General features: G+C 49.0%; 1 protein-coding gene across 2 annotated transcripts in view; it reads right to left on the bottom strand.

The window, feature by feature from the left end:
* galnt18b (UDP-N-acetyl-alpha-D-galactosamine:polypeptide N-acetylgalactosaminyltransferase 18b) overlaps positions 1 to 15,160 on the bottom strand; it is a 46,298-nt gene extending 31,138 nt beyond the window's left edge. The window contains exon 1 of one of the 2 annotated variants that reach the window (XM_055507584.1): positions 14,364 to 15,160. In XM_055507584.1, coding sequence (XP_055363559.1) covers positions 14,364 to 14,601 — 238 coding nt within the window. In that variant the 5' untranslated portion in view covers positions 14,602 to 15,160. The remainder of the gene's footprint in view (positions 1 to 14,363) is intronic. The other variant, XM_029143609.3, reaches the window with a different exon arrangement.
* Positions 15,161 to 20,377: the final 5,217 nt, after the last annotated feature.

The raw sequence follows: 20,377 nt of genomic DNA, 5'->3' as shown, positions 1-20,377 counted from the left end.
CCGCTCCGTGTTTATTCCCCAGATGAGATGCGCGGCGGCAGAATGCGGGAGGAGGCCCGTGTTTACTGGCGCCGGCCCTTTGTCATCTCTGCCCCCCTTTTGTTGCCTTCTCCTCATTAAAGCGCCGAAATCACCCGCGCCCTTCACGGCGCCCACAAAGGCGTCCTTTGTGCCGCCTCGTCCTCCAGGAGCGAGATTCAGCGTCATTAACGCCGGGCGAAGTTCTGAGCGCGGAGCTGCAGCGTCTGCGGCGCATAATGAAGGACGGCGCTGGGGTTATTTCGCACCGACGCTCTGGACGCTCGCGCCGGCGCCACGTTTCTTATTCCCGCTGTTGGACTTGAAAAGCTGGATTTGTCATTCCATTACATCCAGTCATCTCAGATGCCTCCTCTCTAACCTCCAATCACATCTGACACCCTCAGAACGGAGCCTGTGAAAAAGCCTTTCTTCTCTGTACAGTATCTATTCACTTTCAATCTTATAAGTCATATGGAGCATGTGCCCTGCATTTAAGAGCACTTGTCCTCTACCGGTGGTTGTTTCCTTTATAAATGTCTCTCCTCGCTGTTTCGTATCAATAAAAAACATTACGGTGTCCGAGAGAGAGAGGAGAAATAAAGTGATGGGACCCACGTAAGGACCACCAACTCGTCCGTCTCTCAGCGCCACCGCCAATTATTCACTGGCAATGATGTTTTAAAGTATCTCCTGGAATCTTTCAACCAAGACCTATTTTTCTCCCGTTTTCCATCAGACCAATTTACTGCTTATGAGGCAGAACTGTCAGAGCGTATAACAGCACAATAGGACTGTAAGAGAGTCACACAACCCGAGCAGCCAGAAACGCTTCAATCAAGACGAAACGGCAAACAATTAAGTTTTGAATAAGGAGAGAAAAACTGAAATTGCCCTGAACGGCGAATTTCTAAGCAGTCGCTTAAAAAGTCACAGGAACCGGAGGAGTGAGATTTCAGCATCCTCGTCATCTGAACACACCTGAGCTGCAGTGTTTGTATAGACTCAGAGTGACAGCTAAAAACATCACAAACTGTAAATGCACCAACACAGTCTGTTCATTAGTTCACGGGAGACCTTTAGGATAGATAAAATAAATACAGCAGCCCGTCTGGGAGCTGTGGGCGGCTTTTTGTGCCAATCAGTCTCGTAGATGTTGGGAAAAAAGCCGTGTTTCGGTATCGTGGCCTGATTTAAAGGTATCGCTCACAGTGGTGAGCAGAAATGATTCCTCCCTCGTTATATTAGGAAAGAAATGACTCTTAAAAGATCATGGAAAGAACAAGGAGTCTACAAAGCAAAAAACCCAGGTTTGTGATATTATTATATTTCATTTCATCTGCTGTGTTACAGAGGCGATGGTAGAACTCTACCGAGAGGCAGCTGAACTCTCGCAGTTTATTTTCTTCAATACTTCAGCGTTTGATGCTGCCTGTGGTAGCGGGGAGGATAATTCCAGCCAAGCTGCTGGAGAAGCTGTTCACCTGCGCGGGAACGCGCCGCCAAGACGTTTTTTTAATGAACAGGGAGAGATCTTAAGGTTTGTGAAGGTTTCTGACGCGCCGTCTTTAATATTTCACTGACAAGTAGTAACAGAAGCTTTAAAACAGCGAACGGCGTCTGTTCCTCGCCCTCTGCATAAAAAAGCACGTCTCTGCTCCACATTAATGAAGTCTACAAGGATTTGGATCGCAGACGCAGACGCACTGTATTTTACTCTGTTTCGTTTTTGATCACGGCCTCTGCACGGCTGCTACGTTAATTATTCAGGTGGAGACGCTTTTGAGGGACAACGCGGTGCAGGTCACTCAAGGAGCCGAGTCATGACGGGCGTCCGCCTTCAAGCAGCTCCTCTCCCGAGGTTTGAGCCCAGGCTTTTGGCTGCGATGGAGACGATGGAGCACAGAAATGTAACGTTCACACTCCTCGCGATGAGTGGGAAGTAAAAAAAAAAAAAAACACAAAATGTTTAATCGTGCCATAATTAGTCAGCTGCGATTATTGAGCCGCTCTAACTTGACGTGTTTACAAGATTACTTCTTCCGTAACGTGGTTTATAGAAATCTAATTCCTGCCACAGCCACCGTGTACATGTGTGCAAATGTAGACGCAAATGTGATCAAGGAGCTGCCTCTGACTAACCCTGTTTCTCCCCAATTAAAATAAGAAAGGACCACGTGTTTGTGCCACATTAAATGATGAGAGGCGTCCGAAAGCGCTGACCCACGTGGACGAAAACTGGAGGAAGACGTTTGTGCGACTGCCTGATGTGAGACATGAAAGCCAGTGTTGTGAGATGAAATCAGTGGCGATAGTGACATTATTTTGGGCCGAGGCACTGACAAGAAAGTGAAATGAGAGAAAATAAGACAAATGCCGGGGAGTGAAAGTGGCCTCAGCGTGACAAATGTTGGTGGAGCTCTTAGGGTTTAATATAACACACCATCCATTATCAACACCTACGAGTGAGCCAAAGGCCCAGACATCGGTATCAATCATAATCTGGCCATCTCTGCTCAGAAGAGGAGAAGGGACCAGTGGGTCAACCTGCCGACACTCTGGGGGAACGATGAGACCCAGTAGGAATAACGTTGTCATGGAGCCGAGGAGCGACGCGAAATCCAGACAAAGTGCAGAAACACGCTAAGGCCGCGCGCTTCATGTCTCCTCGTTGAGCATTTTACCCACGACAACAAACATGTGAATGCTGCTGCTGCTGCTGAGGAGTGGGGACCAGGCTCCATGTAGGAGCCCACACACTGTACAGGAGCGGAGCCTCTGGCATCGCGTTCATATCTGAACTGGGTGATGAAAACCCACACAGTCGCAGACAGTCGCACAAACACAAACAGGGGAGCCAGCCTGCGCGTTTTAATGCTCCTCAGCAGCGGCTCGCAACTACACAAATCTACGTCGAGATCCAATTTAAGGAGCTCGAGATCGGCTCCGCTTGTTTCTGGTTTGCAGAATTTTACAGTTTGTGAAGATGAATCGGGCGCTTTTTGCTCGCCGACGCCACACATGGGCTTTGGTTCAGTCAGTGTCCCTGCATGTTGTTTGCCCTTGCTGCTACTGGGGGGACTTTAATGAGCTCTTTGAGGATTCTTTATAAAATCTCATCCGTGTTTTCCCCCCATCTCTCTCTCTCTCTCTCTCTCTCTCTCTCTGAAAAGAGAAATAAACTCGAAATAAACATGACAACCTTTAAATTAGGACTTGTGAAAATCAAAGACGGTGACATAAACCAGAGAATTACAACCAGATCTTGCAGATATTAACCATTAAATGAGGCAAAGCTCTTGCATGTTTTTATTCTTGGTGTCAAAGAAGCAAAGGTTTTAATTTGACAGTAGCCGAACTCGCTGCTTTTACGACTGTGTTCCACAGAGGGTGCAGGCGTCAATAAATCCGATGGTGCCGTCAGTGGCCAGAAAACTCCTCGCAAAGAGCAATTTTACAACAATGCTCCAGCGCTGATGGATGTGCCGACGTCTGCGCCGCCATGCATTGCTGATTTGTTTGCGAAGAAAGGCGAGAAGAATCTCAACACGTCGCCCCAAAAACCACACGAGAGCCAAAGCTGCAGAACTCTGCACTCACTATTCAGCAAGCAAGATGAAGACGTTGCCACAATTACTCATGCTGAGAAATACAAAACGTTAAAAAAAAGTTAAAGGGAAAAATAAAATGAGCCACAGAGACGATGCATCTTATTGACATAGGTGTCATTAGCCTCACGCAAAAAGCATTTGCGGCCCAGATGCTACGATGAACCGGCGTGTTCATTCATGAGGAAGCGGAGAAAAACGGCCTCGGGCGATCTCCATTCGCACGAGCAGCTGGCTAAATGTGCTTCACCTTCTCACATCCACCGCTGAGGGTGAGGGAACAAGCTAAAAGGCCAGTAATGAGGCTCGGCAGGCCTCTAGCGGAAGGAAAAGGGCCCACGACAAGTGGAACGCCGCAAACGACGAAAAGCAGCGAACGAGACATTGCTCCTCACACGTATCTGCGTTTCCTGTTCAGCGGCAGGAGCAAAACGAGACAAATCTTATTGGAAAATGTGCACGAGAAGTTATACCTCGTAGCTCGTGTGCATTTTTTAAATATTCTTTTATTTGTCCAATGAAGAAGAACGCAATTTGTGCAGACTCAAGACAGAGCTGGTGTTGCTAGGAGACATGTGCTACCCGTCGGGGAGCGCTGCCGAGAGGAACGCGTCACGTCCCTGTACATCATATAAACACTGATAAAGTTTCTCTTCTCCTTCATCACAACGCCAAAGCAAGCGCTGCTTCTGTTCCCGTCGCAGCGTCTGGGAGGCCTCGAACGACGCTCAATAGGTGTCGCACAGCGTGTAGAGGGTGATTTACAGTAGGAGGAGCTCCGAGAATAAATATATCGGTGTTGGTTGCACCTCCGGAGGGACTAGGACTCTAACAGACCGAAGTTCAGCGTCTGCATGAGAGCAGGTGCAGGTGAAAGACAAGCTGCATCGGAGGCCAACCAGAAAAAAAAAGCAGCCGAACCAACAAACCCGGGAGGAAACGGGCAGCGTTTCAGAGGGTGAAGCCTCAGAGATCACAGCCAGGTCCCGTTTTGAACCCAGTTTCTCTGGCAGAGGAACCACCGGCACACACACACACACGTTGAGCTCCTCTGTGCTCCTGCTGCGCGTTTCACGAGTCATGACTTGGGCTCCGGCAGAAACGTCTCCAGCAACAATGCGACGCTTATGTAATTATCTCCACGAACTCTGTGCCGGGCTCTTATCAGTGCGCAGCAGACGCCACACAGATGCACAGGGCAGGGGAGTTTGTGCACAGACTGGGTCTGAACCTCGGCCCAGGCGGGCTGGACGGCACCGGGCCCTCAGAACACAGCCCGGAGGCTGCGTCCTGCTGCATCCGGCTGCCACGGCTCCGCATGGAGGTCCACCAGCGAGAGCCGCGCTCTCCAAATATCATTAAATCAGGAGCGACGCGAAATCCAGACAAAGTGCAGAAACACGCTAAGGCCGCGCGCTTCATGTCTCCTCGTTGAGCATTTTACCCACGACAACAAACATGTGAATGCTGCTGCTGCTGCTGAGGAGTGGGGACCAGGCTCCATGTAGGAGCCCACACACTGTACAGGAGCGGAGCCTCTGGCATCGCGTTCATATCTGAACTGGGTGATGAAAACCCACACAGTCGCAGACAGTCGCACAAACACAAACAGGGGAGCCAGCCTGCGCGTTTTAATGCTCCTCAGCAGCGGCTCGCAACTACACAAATCTACGTCGAGATCCAATTTAAGGAGCTCGAGATCGGCTCCGCTTGTTTCTGGTTTGCAGAATTTTACAGTTTGTGAAGATGAATCGGGCGCTTTTTGCTCGCCGACGCCACACATGGGCTTTGGTTCAGTCAGTGTCCCTGCATGTTGTTTGCCCTTGCTGCTACTGGGGGGACTTTAATGAGCTCTTTGAGGATTCTTTATAAAATCTCATCCGTGTTTTCCCCCCATCTCTCTCTCTCTCTCTCTCTCTCTCTCTGAAAAGAGAAATAAACTCGAAATAAACATGACAACCTTTAAATTAGGACTTGTGAAAATCAAAGACGGTGACATAAACCAGAGAATTACAACCAGATCTTGCAGATATTAACCATTAAATGAGGCAAAGCTCTTGCATGTTTTTATTCTTGGTGTCAAAGAAGCAAAGGTTTTAATTTGACAGTAGCCGAACTCGCTGCTTTTACGACTGTGTTCCACAGAGGGTGCAGGCGTCAATAAATCCGATGGTGCCGTCAGTGGCCAGAAAACTCCTCGCAAAGAGCAATTTTACAACAATGCTCCAGCGCTGATGGATGTGCCGACGTCTGCGCCGCCATGCATTGCTGATTTGTTTGCGAAGAAAGGCGAGAAGAATCTCAACACGTCGCCCCAAAAACCACACGAGAGCCAAAGCTGCAGAACTCTGCACTCACTATTCAGCAAGCAAGATGAAGACGTTGCCACAATTACTCATGCTGAGAAATACAAAACGTTAAAAAAAAGTTAAAGGGAAAAATAAAATGAGCCACAGAGACGATGCATCTTATTGACATAGGTGTCATTAGCCTCACGCGAAAAGCATTAGCGGCCCAGATGCTACGATGAACCGGCGTGTTCATTCATGAGGAAGCGGAGAAAAACGGCCTCGGGCGATCTCCATTCGCACGAGCAGCTGGCTAAATGTGCTTCACCTTCTCACATCCACCGCTGAGGGTGAGGGAACAAGCTAAAAGGCCAGTAATGAGGCTCGGCAGGCCTCTAGCGGAAGGAAAAGGGCCCACGACAAGTGGAACGCCGCAAACGACGAAAAGCAGCGAACGAGACATTGCTCCTCACACGTATCTGCGTTTCCTGTTCAGCGGCAGGAGCAAAACGAGACAAATCTTATTGGAAAATGTGCACGAGAAGTTATACCTCGTAGCTCGTGTGCATTTTTTAAATATTCTTTTATTTGTCCAATGAAGAAGAACGCAATTTGTGCAGACTCAAGACAGAGCTGGTGTTGCTAGGAGACATGTGCTACCCGTCGGGGAGCGCTGCCGAGAGGAACGCGTCACGTCCCTGTACATCATATAAACACTGATAAAGTTTCTCTTCTCCTTCATCACGACGCCAAAGCAAGCGCTGCTTCTGTTCCCGTCGCAGCGTCTGGGAGGCCTCGAACGACGCTCAATAGGTGTCGCACAGCGTGTAGAGGGTGATTTACAGTAGGAGGAGCTCCGAGAATAAATATATCGGTGTTGGTTGCACCTCCGGAGGGACTAGGACTCTAACAGACCGAAGTTCAGCGTCTGCATGAGAGCAGGTGCAGGTGAAAGACAAGCTGCATCGGAGGCCAACCAGAAAAAAAAAGCAGCCGAACCAACAAACCCGGGAGGAAACGGGCAGCGTTTCAGAGGGTGAAGCCTCAGAGATCACAGCCAGGTCCCGTTTTGAACCCAGTTTCTCTGGCAGAGGAACCACCGGCACACACACACACACGTTGAGCTCCTCTGTGCTCCTGCTGCGCGTTTCACGAGTCATGACTTGGGCTCCGGCAGAAACGTCTCCAGCAACAATGCGACGCTTATGTAATTATCTCCACGAACTCTGTGCCGGGCTCTTATCAGTGCGCAGCAGACGCCACACAGATGCACAGGGCAGGGGAGTTTGTGCACAGACTGGGTCTGAACCTCGGCCCAGGCGGGCTGGACGGCACCGGGCCCTCAGAACACAGCCCGGAGGCTGCGTCCTGCTGCATCCGGCTGCCACGGCTCCGCATGGAGGTCCACCAGCGAGAGCCGCGCTCTCCAAATATCATTAAATCAATATGAACCCTCTGCTTTTACAACCCAGGCTGGAGTTGGGTTATTTTTATAGATTAGTTATTAAAAATAAAACCTCGACGCGGCCGCGCGGCCCCTTTATTCACCTCAGAGCGCCAGGAATAAACGCGTCCTCCGTCACAGGCTGCAGATGGTGGCTGCGAGTGCTGAAGGAACCGTTCTGGGGCTGTGATGTACCAACTGTTGTTCTCCTCCGCAAACGGTTCAGCTGGGACATCCCCGAGCAAACAGAAACCAAGCAGCGAGCGGCGTCTTCGGGGAGGCTGCGTAATGACTTCATTTCTGCTCTGTATCACATTCTTAAAATTGACTGGGACTATTTTTATGCTGGGAATTTGCATTGCAGAGGATTCTGGGAGGCTTTGATGGTTGGCGTGCCAGGATGAGGCACAGACAGGTGATGCTGGAGCACGGCTTTAGGCATCGGCTCAATAATGCAGCTAATCCTGAGTCAGTTGACTTTTCTAAGTGGGATTCACTTAAAGCACTGGGGGATTCAGAAGCAATACAAACGTGTGTGTGTGTGTGTGTGTGTGTGTGTGTGTGTGTGTGTGTGTGTGTGTGTGTGTGTGTGTGTGTGTGTGTGTGTGTGTGTGTGTGTGTGTGTTCCAGCTCTGTTTACTATAATTTGGTTTGTCTTCAGTTTTCAGCTTCTTACCTCCAAGCTGTCTTCCTTTACATTCATACAAAATAGCTCTTTTTCAGTACAAATACAGTAACATGTTTTAGTCTAGTTCTATTGCTCTTGTTTGTTTTGAGGAGCATCTGTGGGTTCAGTGGAAATCTCTTTATTAGCAGTGAATCAGATGAACATTAGTACCGTTAAATATATGATGAGTAAAAATGCCAGATGAAAGTTCCTCGAGCCAAAGTGACTCATTTGAAATCCAAAAACCTAAAGTCTTTCTGTTTGAGAGGCCAAATGTACACTATTCATTCATTTACAAGATAGCAGATAGTCTGATGCTTTGTCAAGCGAAAAATCCTTTATCAGATACTGCTCTCACTTCCAGTTACATCTCTAAACCTTATCAAACAGACTGGAGGCAGCTAAAGACAGACTTGTCCCCGTAACAAAACTCATGAGGGATGAGCTGCAAATGACACTTCATCACAAGATGTTTTTAAGAAACCCGTGTCTGAAACAAATGCAGATTCTTCCATGAGTGCTTTTCCCTAAAAAGATTAGTATTATTATGATCATTAAGGTGGTGCACAAAATATCAAACACATGCACTCTGGATAGATTAGGAGCATGGGTTTGCACACGCGGTATTACAAACACCTACCTAACCTTCCCTGGAGAAATCCTGTAAATCCTGTCTTTTTTTAAACCAATTGCAAATCCAGCAGATTAGCACAGGATGAACAGAACACAGACAACCTTTGCGATTATTACAAATCGCAGGACGACACCAAGTAATTCCCGTCTTGGCTGAACAGAGCTTAGCTGCAGCGCGCTTTAGAGGAAAAACATTTACATAGGTGATGTGTTTAAGGAGCGTTGGACATCTGGGGCCGCGCCTGCTGATACTTCTTTCATTCTGAGAGGCTGTAGCTCATCACTGAATTTCTGCGCGCCCGATAAGCACAGTTTCAGCTTCATCTGGATCAGCGATGGATTAAGGATGAGTGAAGGTTGGGAAAATGGATTTTGATAGAAGATCTCAATTATAGTTAGCTTTGATGAATCGCATTTCAAGGCCAAAGTAATTCACTTCTGTCTTGTCGTGCCTCGCCCTGTGATCCTTCTCCCACTAGAACCTCAGCAAAGCAAAGGGAACACAGGCAGCTCAGTGCTGAAGCTTCCGCCTAATGCATCAAGCTGCTCCCGCCAACATAACTAATGTAGTGAAGTTTAAAAGATTAGTTAAGAGAATCCATCCCACTGCAACATTAATTAAATCCCACACTGCTCTATAAAGCCAGTATTAATTGTGTTGATGTATTAGTCTGACTGTGTCAATTAAATCTACAGACTCCCAAACAGACAAATAGCACCTGCTGTGAAAACACGAGTTGAGAGTCCACAGTGACAGGAGAGGAGTTGTTCAGCACACAGTCATGAAGATGGGAGATGAAAACATTCGATCATAATGGCACGGTGCGTTCGAGCGCGCTCGCTCACTCTGCGCCATTATTTATGAAAAGAAAGTGCAGAGGAGGAACAAGGAAGGAAAATATCCGCATGGCGTTTCTAAAAATGTCTATATTAAAAGGTGAATTATTGTCTATATTAAAATCTTACAACCTGACATACTGTTTCTTAGTGAATAAGGAGCCTGACCTCTTTTGGACCTGTACTAGTAGTGACCTGAGAGCTCCACAACACAACGGCTCCACCCATGGAGTCAAAGGACGTGAGGTCCAGTGCTTCGGGGCCCGAAGGAGAACCCACCGGGTCCAGGAGGACCTCTGTGAGGCAGCCGGACTCACAGGTCACACTAAGCACGACCCCAGGGGTCGGAGACAACAAACCAGGTGGGACGCGGTGCTGTTTTGTTCCCTGATCAGCTCAGAAACAGTGACGAGCTGATGTGGAGCTCGAGTGTCGCCTCACGCACGAGGCTCCTTTCCCCGATTTTTGTTGTGGCAGCAGAAAATTCAGCGGGGAAAAATTACCCTGACAGCACTCGCAGCAGAGAAGCGATCTATTCGGGAGCGATTGTCAGGAGACGACCTTTGAATCCACACGCTGCTAAGAGGCTTTCACATGTCTAATTTATTCTCTTCGTGATGATTTTGCCCTCTGGAGTCAGAATAATTAATTGTTATCATTACCAAACAGTCCCCGTTGAATTGATCCTCGTGTGTTTCAATAACTTCGATTTATTAGCGTCATCATCCAGAGAGCGCCCGGATCAACGCTCCGGCTCTTCACCCCGGACCGCGGTTCTGCCCACAGGCTGCAGCCGACGGGCCGGCGCTGACGGATGGGTCGGGCTCGTCACAAATCTACAGCAGAGTCTTTATAGACCGCGCTTCATTCATTTCACATGTCGTTCTCTGCGCCGTGTTTCCACAGGAGTCTGCTTGTGCCGGTTCAGTACCGGTTCAGTACCGGTTCAGTACCGTGGACCTCTAAGGGGCCGGGCTATTATAAGCACTATCCAGCACGCAGATATGGGCCCGTGTGCCCGGTGTCCTACCTGCCTGCTGAATAAGTCATGACACTTTGCCAACGTAGCAGGACAAAAATAGTCCCTCAAATATTTTTACAGTATATCAGACTAAGACAGGACACATTTAAAGTGTCTGCAGATGACTCTCTGCACTCCTGCTTCATATATAACTACAAATCCCTGAAAGGGACCAGCAGCGATACAGGATGCAGGCTATTGTGCATGATTTCAGGCTAATATTTGTTTTTTCACTACTTCACTGCTCATTCTTCTTCTAATCCTCCTTTAAGCAGCACCTCTTTCAGTCTTCTACGTGAGTGGTTCCTTTGGCTCCAGGGTCTGTGAGGTGCGGCCCACAGCGCTTTGTCCCTGGTGGGTGTGGACTCAATCTATAGACTGGTTAATGTTTGTCCTCTGTGTAGGTCTCTTTAATGGCTGTGTGTGAAATCTCCCGCTATTTGCGCTGTCTGACGCGTGTGCGAGTAAAGTAAACAGCGAGGTCCCCGCGGCTCCAGCCGGTTTAATTGATGACGACGTCCAAAGGCTCATTCGTTGCTCCTGCGTGCGCTGCACCTGACGGAGGGGCCCGTTCTCAGGTCTCAGCTGCTGCTGCCGATTCTGATCCCCCTTCGCCTTCATCCTCATCCTCCTCATCCTCATCATCCTTCCCCCTGTGTGTGCGCGGGTCACTACTGACTTCCGACTCGTGGCCTAGATAATCGTCAGCGTCACCTCCGCCTGCAGCAGGACTCCCACCTGCCGACGTGATGAGCTCTGTCGCTGCCAAATGAAAATGCGCCGCGCGCACTTACGCCACCGGTCGAAGCCGCAACAGTAAACAAGTCGCTGCACGAGGAGGCCATTTCAGATGCTCACACGTTTCTGCGGCGCTGGAGGTGGGGCGGGTCAATACGGACGCTGCCTCGATGACTCGTCGCCATCTGAAATCCTTCTCGTGCGTTTACGACTCCCATTCAGCGACATTTTAGAAAGAACGCATTCGTCGAGGAACTGTCTGGGTGGAATCTGTACGTTCCCAATCTCCACAGCGTTACCTGCAAGAGGCAGCATGCACCCAAACACACGCGTGCCCCCTCCCCCCTCCATCTTTTATTCTGACGCCGCGCTCGTTGTCGGAAAAATCACATCAGATAAAACGCCCAAATATAACCGTCCTCTGAGCGCCGGCGGAGGCGCCGATTTGCCCGACTCCTCAGTCGAGTTGACGGGTGCATTTGCTCGGAGCCGTCTCGGGAGCTGTCACAATTATTTGCAGCTAAATCGGCGCGGCGGTAATGACTGGCTGTTGCGGGCCCCGTGGCCGGCTCATCAGAGTGCACCCTGGGAAAGGCGCGTGTCGGAGCAGGCCGCGTACAGTAACAAGCTGCTCTTTAATGAACAGAGTGCCGGTGAGATGGGCCTTTGTCAGAGCGCGTTGGCCCCGAGGCAGCGTCGCTATCTGTGTCTGTGCCGGTTCCACGTCAGGATTGTTTGAACTTCTCGGCTTGACCTGCTTCACAGACCTCGTTTTGCTGCAGTAATTTACAGTAAACGAGTAAAGCTGCCCATCAGCATCTCTTAGCTGTGCACAAAACGAAAGCCGAGACCAAATGCAATGAACAGAAGCACACGCCATGTGAACTGCTCTGACTAGCGTGGCAACATGTAGCTGCTACAGACTCCTGGTGCTGGTGAACGGCCCTCGTGGTGGGCGTGTGTGAACCTGCTCCGTCCAACTATCCAATAAATTCCCCTTGGCTGACTGTGCTCAGTACAGGAGCGGTTCAGCTGGCTAATGTGCTGTTGCCATGTTGCTTTGCCCTGGTAACAGCCCACTTAACTCCGCAAGAGTCTCGGCAGTGAAAAAGCTCTGTGTGATGCGCGAGTGCGAGGATGACACCGGAGACATCTCTCTCTCTCTCTCTCGATCGTCCGCGGGAACTCAGCTGCAGAGACGCTTTCGTCCTGTCGTTGGATGGGGGGGGGGGGGGGGTCTCATCTGGGCCTCGCGAGTGCTGAAGTGCAGCAGGACACTGCACCACAAGTCTGCTAAACTAAGCAATGCAAAACGCACAATTCATAATTTGTGCTGCAGGTTCCCAGTGTGATATAGGCAGAAGATGTATTTTTAGAGATGTCAAAAGGGCACTAATGACTCCCCGGCTCTGCCTCAGCCCGCCGGCTGTTGACGCCGGTGGCCACTCACTGCACAGGCTGGGATTACGGCTCCGTGTTTGCGCCGGATGCATTCGGAGCAATTATGAGGGAAACGCAGACAATACGGCTGGCGCTTAAAGCGGCGGGTCGTTGTGTCTGAGCAGCGTGTGCTGCTGCAGAGCTGCCGCGCTGCGACTCCGCCGCCGCCGACGACAGATCCCGCTGTCAACAGTGACGCCGCGCTCTCCAACCCGCGCCAGGAGGAGACTTACTGTCTGTGTGCCATCGCGATCCGCCTCAGTTTCCTTCGGCGTCATGGAAACAAATGGCTAGAAAGTTTCAAGTCAGTTAATAATGATGCAGACTCGCTGTGTTTTAGAGTAGTAGGGAACACGTTTGATTTGTAAGACTTGTTTTTGCTAAATTCCATAAAGACTGTCCTAGTTTTAAAGTGTGAATAAGGAGACATTTGGGCAAATGGGACAAAGTTCCTCTCGACACTATGAAATGATGCTGGTACCACCTTCACCAAAAAAAACAAAAAAAAAACAGCAAAAGGCAGCAGCCAGTTGCATTTGCCTTAATTAAATCCACCCACTAAGCACTAATTGACATTTTAGATCTCTTATGCAAACAAACACGTGTCCAGAGCCACTTGACACTCTTCTCTGCCTCTGCCAGCTGCTGGGTTCAGATCGACTTTATTACTTTATACGTTAAAATTGGCAGAATCGTGTGCTTTCTGTTCATGGGCAACTCTTTGTTCTAACCCTAAACTTATGCTTCAAACTGCCAGGAGACTGTGCAGGGGTATGTTCCCATGCTGTTTTCCCTTCATTCCAGCGCTGAATGATCTTTGCTGCTGGAGCAACACACAGTTGAAACGTGCTTTGGTGGGAAGTCACTGGGGACACCTGAACAAAGCTCCACCCTGCAGTTGCCCGTGGGTGCCGAACTGAAATGGAGACCTGCCTCCAGGAGGAATGTTTACCCACGCTCAGCACAGAGGCTCATTGGAGAGGAGCATGAGTCGACTGCTGTGTGCGATTCGCCTCTGCAGCGGCGCCGCGTCTTCACTAACGCCCGACAAACAGCAGCCTCCTCTCAACGACGGCTCCTTGAACGCGGCACGGAATTAACCGTGCGCTCGAGCGTAAAGACTCGGCGCAAGGAGTGGCGGAGAGAGAGAGATTCCTCACATTCCTGGAACTACAAGTTCATGGCACGGCGTGTAAAAGGTGGAAAAATACCCCACATCCTTACAAATGCACCAAGGACGACGTAGGAAGTGTGCGTGACACATAATCACACTTGTCTATTGATGCAAATGCACTGGGAAAAGAAGAACAAGCTCACAATTAACAGTCGGTGTTCGATACGCGTATCACGTGATTGTATTTTAATTTGCTTATGTTTTATACATTATAGCAACATTTTGCCGAGATATTATAATATTGTAATTAATCCTAGCTCTCTATTGACTTCTCCAATGTGTACGGCTCGTTGTACTGATTTTATTACCTTCGTTCCTCCTCTGCCCTCCAAATAACCCGAGCCCGGGCGAAACAAGTTCCTGCCCCGTTTATTTTACGAGAGCGGCCGCCGCGAGCGCCCGGGAGCCGCGTGCGCCGCCTCACACCTCCACCGGCGGGACGTAAAACCGTAAAAGTTTGTCACGTCGACGCGGTGCACGGCGTGCGGGCTTTACCTTGAATGTGCTGGTTCACCACGCTCTCCAGCCGATCCAGCCGCTCCATGATGCGCAGCGTGTCGCCTCGCTTGTCGCCCTCCAACTTTCTCTCCGCCACGGGCATCGGCACTTTGATGTAGATGTTGGCGATGTAATTAGTGACCCATCCCACGTAGAGCAGGCAGACGATGTTGGTCATGCCGCTCAGGATCACGCATGTGGACACCAAAGTTTTGGTTCTCCTGGTGCAAGCCATGCCGACATGCCTCCATGCAGCCCGCAGTATCCCGTTATACCGGCGCGCGGGGCGCCGCTCGCCCGCCCGAAGACCTGGAAAAAGAAAAGTTATTTCCAGCGACGCGTTGCCTCTAGTTGCCACTCGAAAGGCGACGGCGAAGAGCGGGGAATTATCAAATGTCTACAGGTGACGGGTCCGTCTCCTGCTCCATTGCGAACCTCCGTCGGCTCCAGTCGCATTTGAGGATCAAGGAAGCGGGAGAGACGGAGAGCATCCTGCTGCAGCCAATGGGAGGGATGGACTGACAGCCTGCGCGCTGCACGCGACCCTCTGCGCACCGACTCACCGACAAAGTGCTTTCCATACGCCGCCACGACTACGGAGGCGCTTCTTTTGTTTTACGCCTATGGAAAGAACCAGAGCGCACTTTGGGAGCTTTTTCTACGAGCTCTGCTCCTCCTGGCTGCAATTCAGCTTCAGTCCACGAGACAGAGACAACGGGACCGCATCAGAAGCGACGGACGCGTCGCGGTGAACTTCTGGCTCCGGTCCAGTTGACGGAGGAGAGGATGCTCTCGCGCCCTCTCTCGTCTCCTGCTGCTGTAATTAGAGCAGCGCAGGAGACGACACCAGGTAGAATAATTACAACAGAGCTGCTCCGAGGGCGAACGGAGCAGCCAGACCATGAAACACCCACATTTATAAATTGCTCACTCACGCTAAGTGTTAATTTCTGTGTTTATCGGGAACATAACCTTTTCTAACTCGCGCTTTGGAGCAGGTTTGCTCTGACATCGCCTCTGTGTCGGTCCATTTTTGTGGCACAAAGTGATTATTGATTTTTATGTGTGGAGTTTTCTGCCTCTGCTCGTGTCACGGCCTGTTGTACCGTCCCAGGGTGCAGAACGTTTTTACAAGAACAGAAGCTTATTAAATGCCACATCAAGAGGCAAATGGGTTTTAAATAAGTACCACTCACCAAGTCTCATCTCCCTGAACCTCGTGTCTGTCAGTTCTGTTTAAATGAGGCCGGTTGAATCACAGTGTCTTTAGTCGTCCTGAACAAGACCTATTATCACAAACCTTTAATACCAGAAATCTACTGGAAAACTGCATGAGATGAACAGATTGTCGGATGTGACTGTCAGAAAATAGCATTTAAACAACAACTATTTCCTGCACCAATACTTAACTTCATATTTAAAAAGCAATGAATCAATAATCAGCATTGATTTATTCTGGCAGTCAAAGAGCATCACTGTTATCCGATTTCCCTCTTCATTTGCTAATCCATCTCATGACAAACCACCTCCTCTGCCCCATAAGCTCAGCAGCAGCAGCAGCCATTTATGGCCGTGAGATGATCAATGCAGGAACATGGAGCCCATTCATCTCCGCTAACAGACCTGCCAAAAGCAAAAAGTTGTTTTTTTTCCCTGGTTTTTCTATTTGCTAGTTACGTGGATGTGATGAAAAAGCCTTTTCTAGCATTTTCTGCCCATTTCATCTCAGCTAAACCAAGAGCATTCTGTTGTATGATTGTAGCTGATACCAGCTCCTGAAGCTCCAAACACGAGTCTAATATGTTGGAGCTGAAATTATTAGTCACTGATATTCAATCTGTTTTCTAATTGATGGGTTGGTTTAGTTTTTTTGCACACTCTAAATCCAAGCAAACCTCACATGAGACAGCGGGAGCATTTAGTGAATTAATTACAAATCTGTCAGTTTTCTAATTTGTTTTCGGTTTCTACCAGAACTAGAAAAACATGCTGCAGCTCTCAAGTCTGCTCAGTTCACTCTTTGATTGCTGTTTGTTACGTCAGCGTTTCACTACAGAGACACATCCAATAGTTAAACGCCCAAATTTCAGCCTTCCTCACGAAGAAAGTCTTTGTGAACTAATTCAACCCAAAACACACTTTAACATTAGGCTGGAGAAGGATTTATAATAGTATAATATATATAATATTTCACACACAGTAAATTTCTAATCAAAGCAGTGATTGATTTTTTTGTACTGGGTTCAAACTGTCCCCTTTGCAGACTGCAAACTGTGCACGCATAGAGATACATACGATTAAGGTGGAATCATTTGTGAAAACCAGATTTACACTAAGTCAGCAGACAGTTCATTGAAGGGCCGATTAGAAGAGTAGTTTACAACTAATTTAATAAAACACCACAATGTGTGAGCAGTATTTTGGTTTCCTCTGTAAACCGAAGAACGAGGCCTCATCATTGGTGCCATAAAGATGATTCAGACACATGTAATTAGACCTTAAACTTTGAAGGTTCGTTCTGAGCTGATTAATTACCAAGTGAGAGGTCATCCTGTACTGTCAACTGTGAGGTTCCTGAGACGGTACCACAGCAAGTTCCTGAGTTGTACAGACAGAAGCCATTAATCAACAACAAACTGAACATGTGTGGTTTGGGCCTGGCCAACACAGACAAGACAAGTCAATAGGTGAGAAGAGCAGCTTTCAAACCATCTCACAGGCCTCAGAAATGTCTAATGGACGGAGGGTTTGAACGACAAATCCTCAGGTTTTATTGCTACTCATCTAAATTTTCACTTCACACATTTCGTGTTCAGTTACTGCAGTTACCAAGTCCAAAATACTTGCTTCTTCCTCTAATTTCAAATTGAATTGTTTTGAATATTTGCACTTGGACGGACGTTCGCATATCAAGATGAGTAGCTGGGATGTGGACACGGGGAACGAGAGAGAGAAGAGAATCACATGAAGTTCAAGCTCATTTCTGCATAAGCATCTCTCCACAGACCTCAGAGAGAGAAAGCACAAAACTATTCAGATCGGCTGAATCACATTCATTCACATGGCAAAACAGATGAAACTGGTGAAATGCAAGGCAGCAAACTTGGAAGACTTAGAGGCCTTCCGCGTCTAATTAAGCTACGCGGGGTGGACGGGCGATCACAGGTGCTGTGGCTGTACAAGTCTAACGCAATCCAATTCAACAGCCATGCAACAAATAGGCTTCCAGATCTCACAGTTAGCTGTCGGCAACCGAAAACAAGGAACGCCTCGACATTTGACAAAGCTGTTAATTTCTGAAGGCTGCTTTAATATTCTGTGTGGGTTCCAGGTGACGTCACCTGCCTGGCCAACGACGCCCACCTTGAACCAGCGGAGACAGCCTTGAAGCAGTGGAGACAGCCTTGAACCAGTGGAGACAGCCGTGAACCAGCGGAGACAGCCTTGAACCAGTGGACAGCCTTGAACCAGTAAAGACAGCCTTGAACCAGCGGAGACGATCTTGAACCAGCGGAGACAGCCTTGAACCAGTGGAGTCAACCTTGAACCAGTGGACAGCCTTGAACCAGTAAAGACAGCCTTGAACCAGCGGAGACGATTTTGAACCAGCGGAGACAGCCTTGAACCAGTGAAGACAGCCTTGAACCAGCGGAGACAATCTTGAACCAGTGGAGACAGCCTTGAACCAGTGAAGACAGCCTTGAACTAGTGAAGACAGCCTTGAACCAGAGGAGACATCCTTGAACCAGCGGAGACAGCCTTGAACCAGAGGACAGCCTTGAACCAGTGGACAGCCTTGAACCAGTGAAGGCAGCCTTGAACCAGTGAAGACAGCCTTGAACCAGTGGACAGCCTTGAACCAGAGGACAGCCTTGAACCAGAGGAGACAGCCTTGAACTAGTGGAGACAGCCTTGAACCAGAGGACAGCCTTGAACCAGTGGACAGCCTTGAACCAGTGAAGACAGCCTTGAACCAGTGAAGACAGCCTTGAACCAGAGGAGACATCCTTGAACCAGTGTAGACAGCCTTGAACCAGTGGACAGCCTTGAACCAGTGAAGGCAGCCTTGAACCAGTGAAGACAGCCTTGAACCAGAGGAGACATCCTTGAACCAGTGGACAGCCTTGAACCAGAGGATAGCCTTGAACCAGAGGAGACAGCCTTAAATTAGTGGAGACAGCCTTGAACCAGAGGACAGCCTTGAACCAGTGGAGACAGCCTTGAACCAGAGGAGACATCCTTGAACCAGTGGAGACATCCTTGAACCAGTGGAGACAGCCTTGAACCAGAGGACAGCCTTGAACCAGTGGACAGCCTTGAACCAGAGGAGACAGCCTTGAATTAGTGGAGACAGCCTTGAACCAGAGGACAGCCTTGAACCAGTGGAGACAGCCTTAAACCAGAGGAGACATCCTTGAACCAGTGGAGACATCCTTGAACCAGTGGAGACAGCCTTGAACCAGAGGACAGCCTTGAACCAGTGGACAGCCTTGAACCAGTGGAGACAGCCTTGAACCAGAGGAGACATCCTTGAACCAGTGGAGACATCCTTGAACCAGTGGAGACAGCCTTGAACCAGTGGAGACAGTCTTGAACCAGAGGACAGCCTTGAACCAGTGGACAGCCTTGAACCAGAGGAGACAGCCTTGAACCAGTGGACAGCCTTGAAACCAGTGGAGACAGCCTTGAACCAGCGGAGACATCCTTGAACCTGTGGAGACAGCCTTGAACCAGAGGACAGCCTTGAACCAGTGGACAGCCTTGAACCAGAGGAGACAGCCTTGAACCAGTGGACAGCCTTGAAACCAGTGGAGACAGCCTTGAACCAGCGGAGACATCCTTGAACCTGTGGAGACAGCCTTGAACCAGAGGACAGCCTTGAACCAGTGGACAGCCTTGAACCAGAGGAGACAGCCTTGAACCAGAGGAGACATCCTTGAACCAGTGGAGACAGCCTTGAACCAGAGGAGACATCCTTGAACCAGTGGAGACATCCTTGAACCAGTGGAGACAGCCTTGAACCAGAGGACAGCCTTGAACCAGAGGAGACAGCCTTGAACCAGTGGACAGCCTTGAAACCAGTGGAGACAGCCTCGAACCAGCGGAGACGACCTTGCTGCAGTCAAAGCCGCCTCCACCTCCAGTTGTTCACCATCTGTACAACAAGGATCATTGTAATAGCCTCATCTCTGTGCGTATTGAGGTCAGAGCTCTGAGCATTAATAACATGTTCTGCTCTATGAGCTACCTGGGAAACACATCTGTTTAAATCAAACCACAGGTCTCTACGAGGCCCCTGGTGTGAATGGACTACACAGTGTGTGTGTTTGGTTTAAATTTGCAAAGGAAATTCCCTTAAAAAAAGAGAAAAATCTATATTGTGACCACGGCCCGTAATGATTTCAACCTGCTCTGAGGGGGGGTTAATTTCACAAGGTGAAGGTGCTCAAATGAGCAACATCAAAAACAATTATCACATGTATCAGGGAGAAGGAAGGAAAGGATGTCACCTGGGCTTTGACAGGAAGTAATAATCGGAAGCTCAGGGTTGTTTTTTCCATTGTTTCTCAGTGGAGGTGAGAAAGAGGCAGGACGTGATGTCACCTGTGATTAAGGCAGACAGTTATGAAAAGTAAGCAAACACATGGCTCCTGCATCCTGGGCCAACACAACAACACCCGAATGTGTGAACAAGCTCAGACGATGGCAGCCAGTGTTGGCAAGGATTAGTCTTCCTATGTGCAAATGTCCCTTTGTGTAAATAAAAGAAAATCTTTAGGCTTAATGAGTTGTTGTACTTAAATTCTGTTCTGATGGCTCAACCTAATTTGAAAGCAAAACAAGATCAATGTACACTTAGAGATTGGGGTTTTCTACAATAAGCCTTCAGATCAACTACGCTGGTGTTTTTTAAGCACCCCACCTGTCCTCCACACGCCACTCACCTTATGCCCTCGACCTCAGCTTAAATAGCCTCTCATTCATTAACAGAGATGGATCAGTGCATCAGT

The sequence above is a fragment of the Betta splendens genome, chromosome 3 (genome assembly GCF_900634795.4).
Source record: "Betta splendens chromosome 3, fBetSpl5.4, whole genome shotgun sequence".
Lineage (NCBI taxonomy): Eukaryota > Metazoa > Chordata > Actinopteri > Anabantiformes > Osphronemidae > Betta > Betta splendens.
Note: the sequence above shows the minus strand (reverse complement) of the source record. Positions and strands in the feature narration are given on the sequence as shown.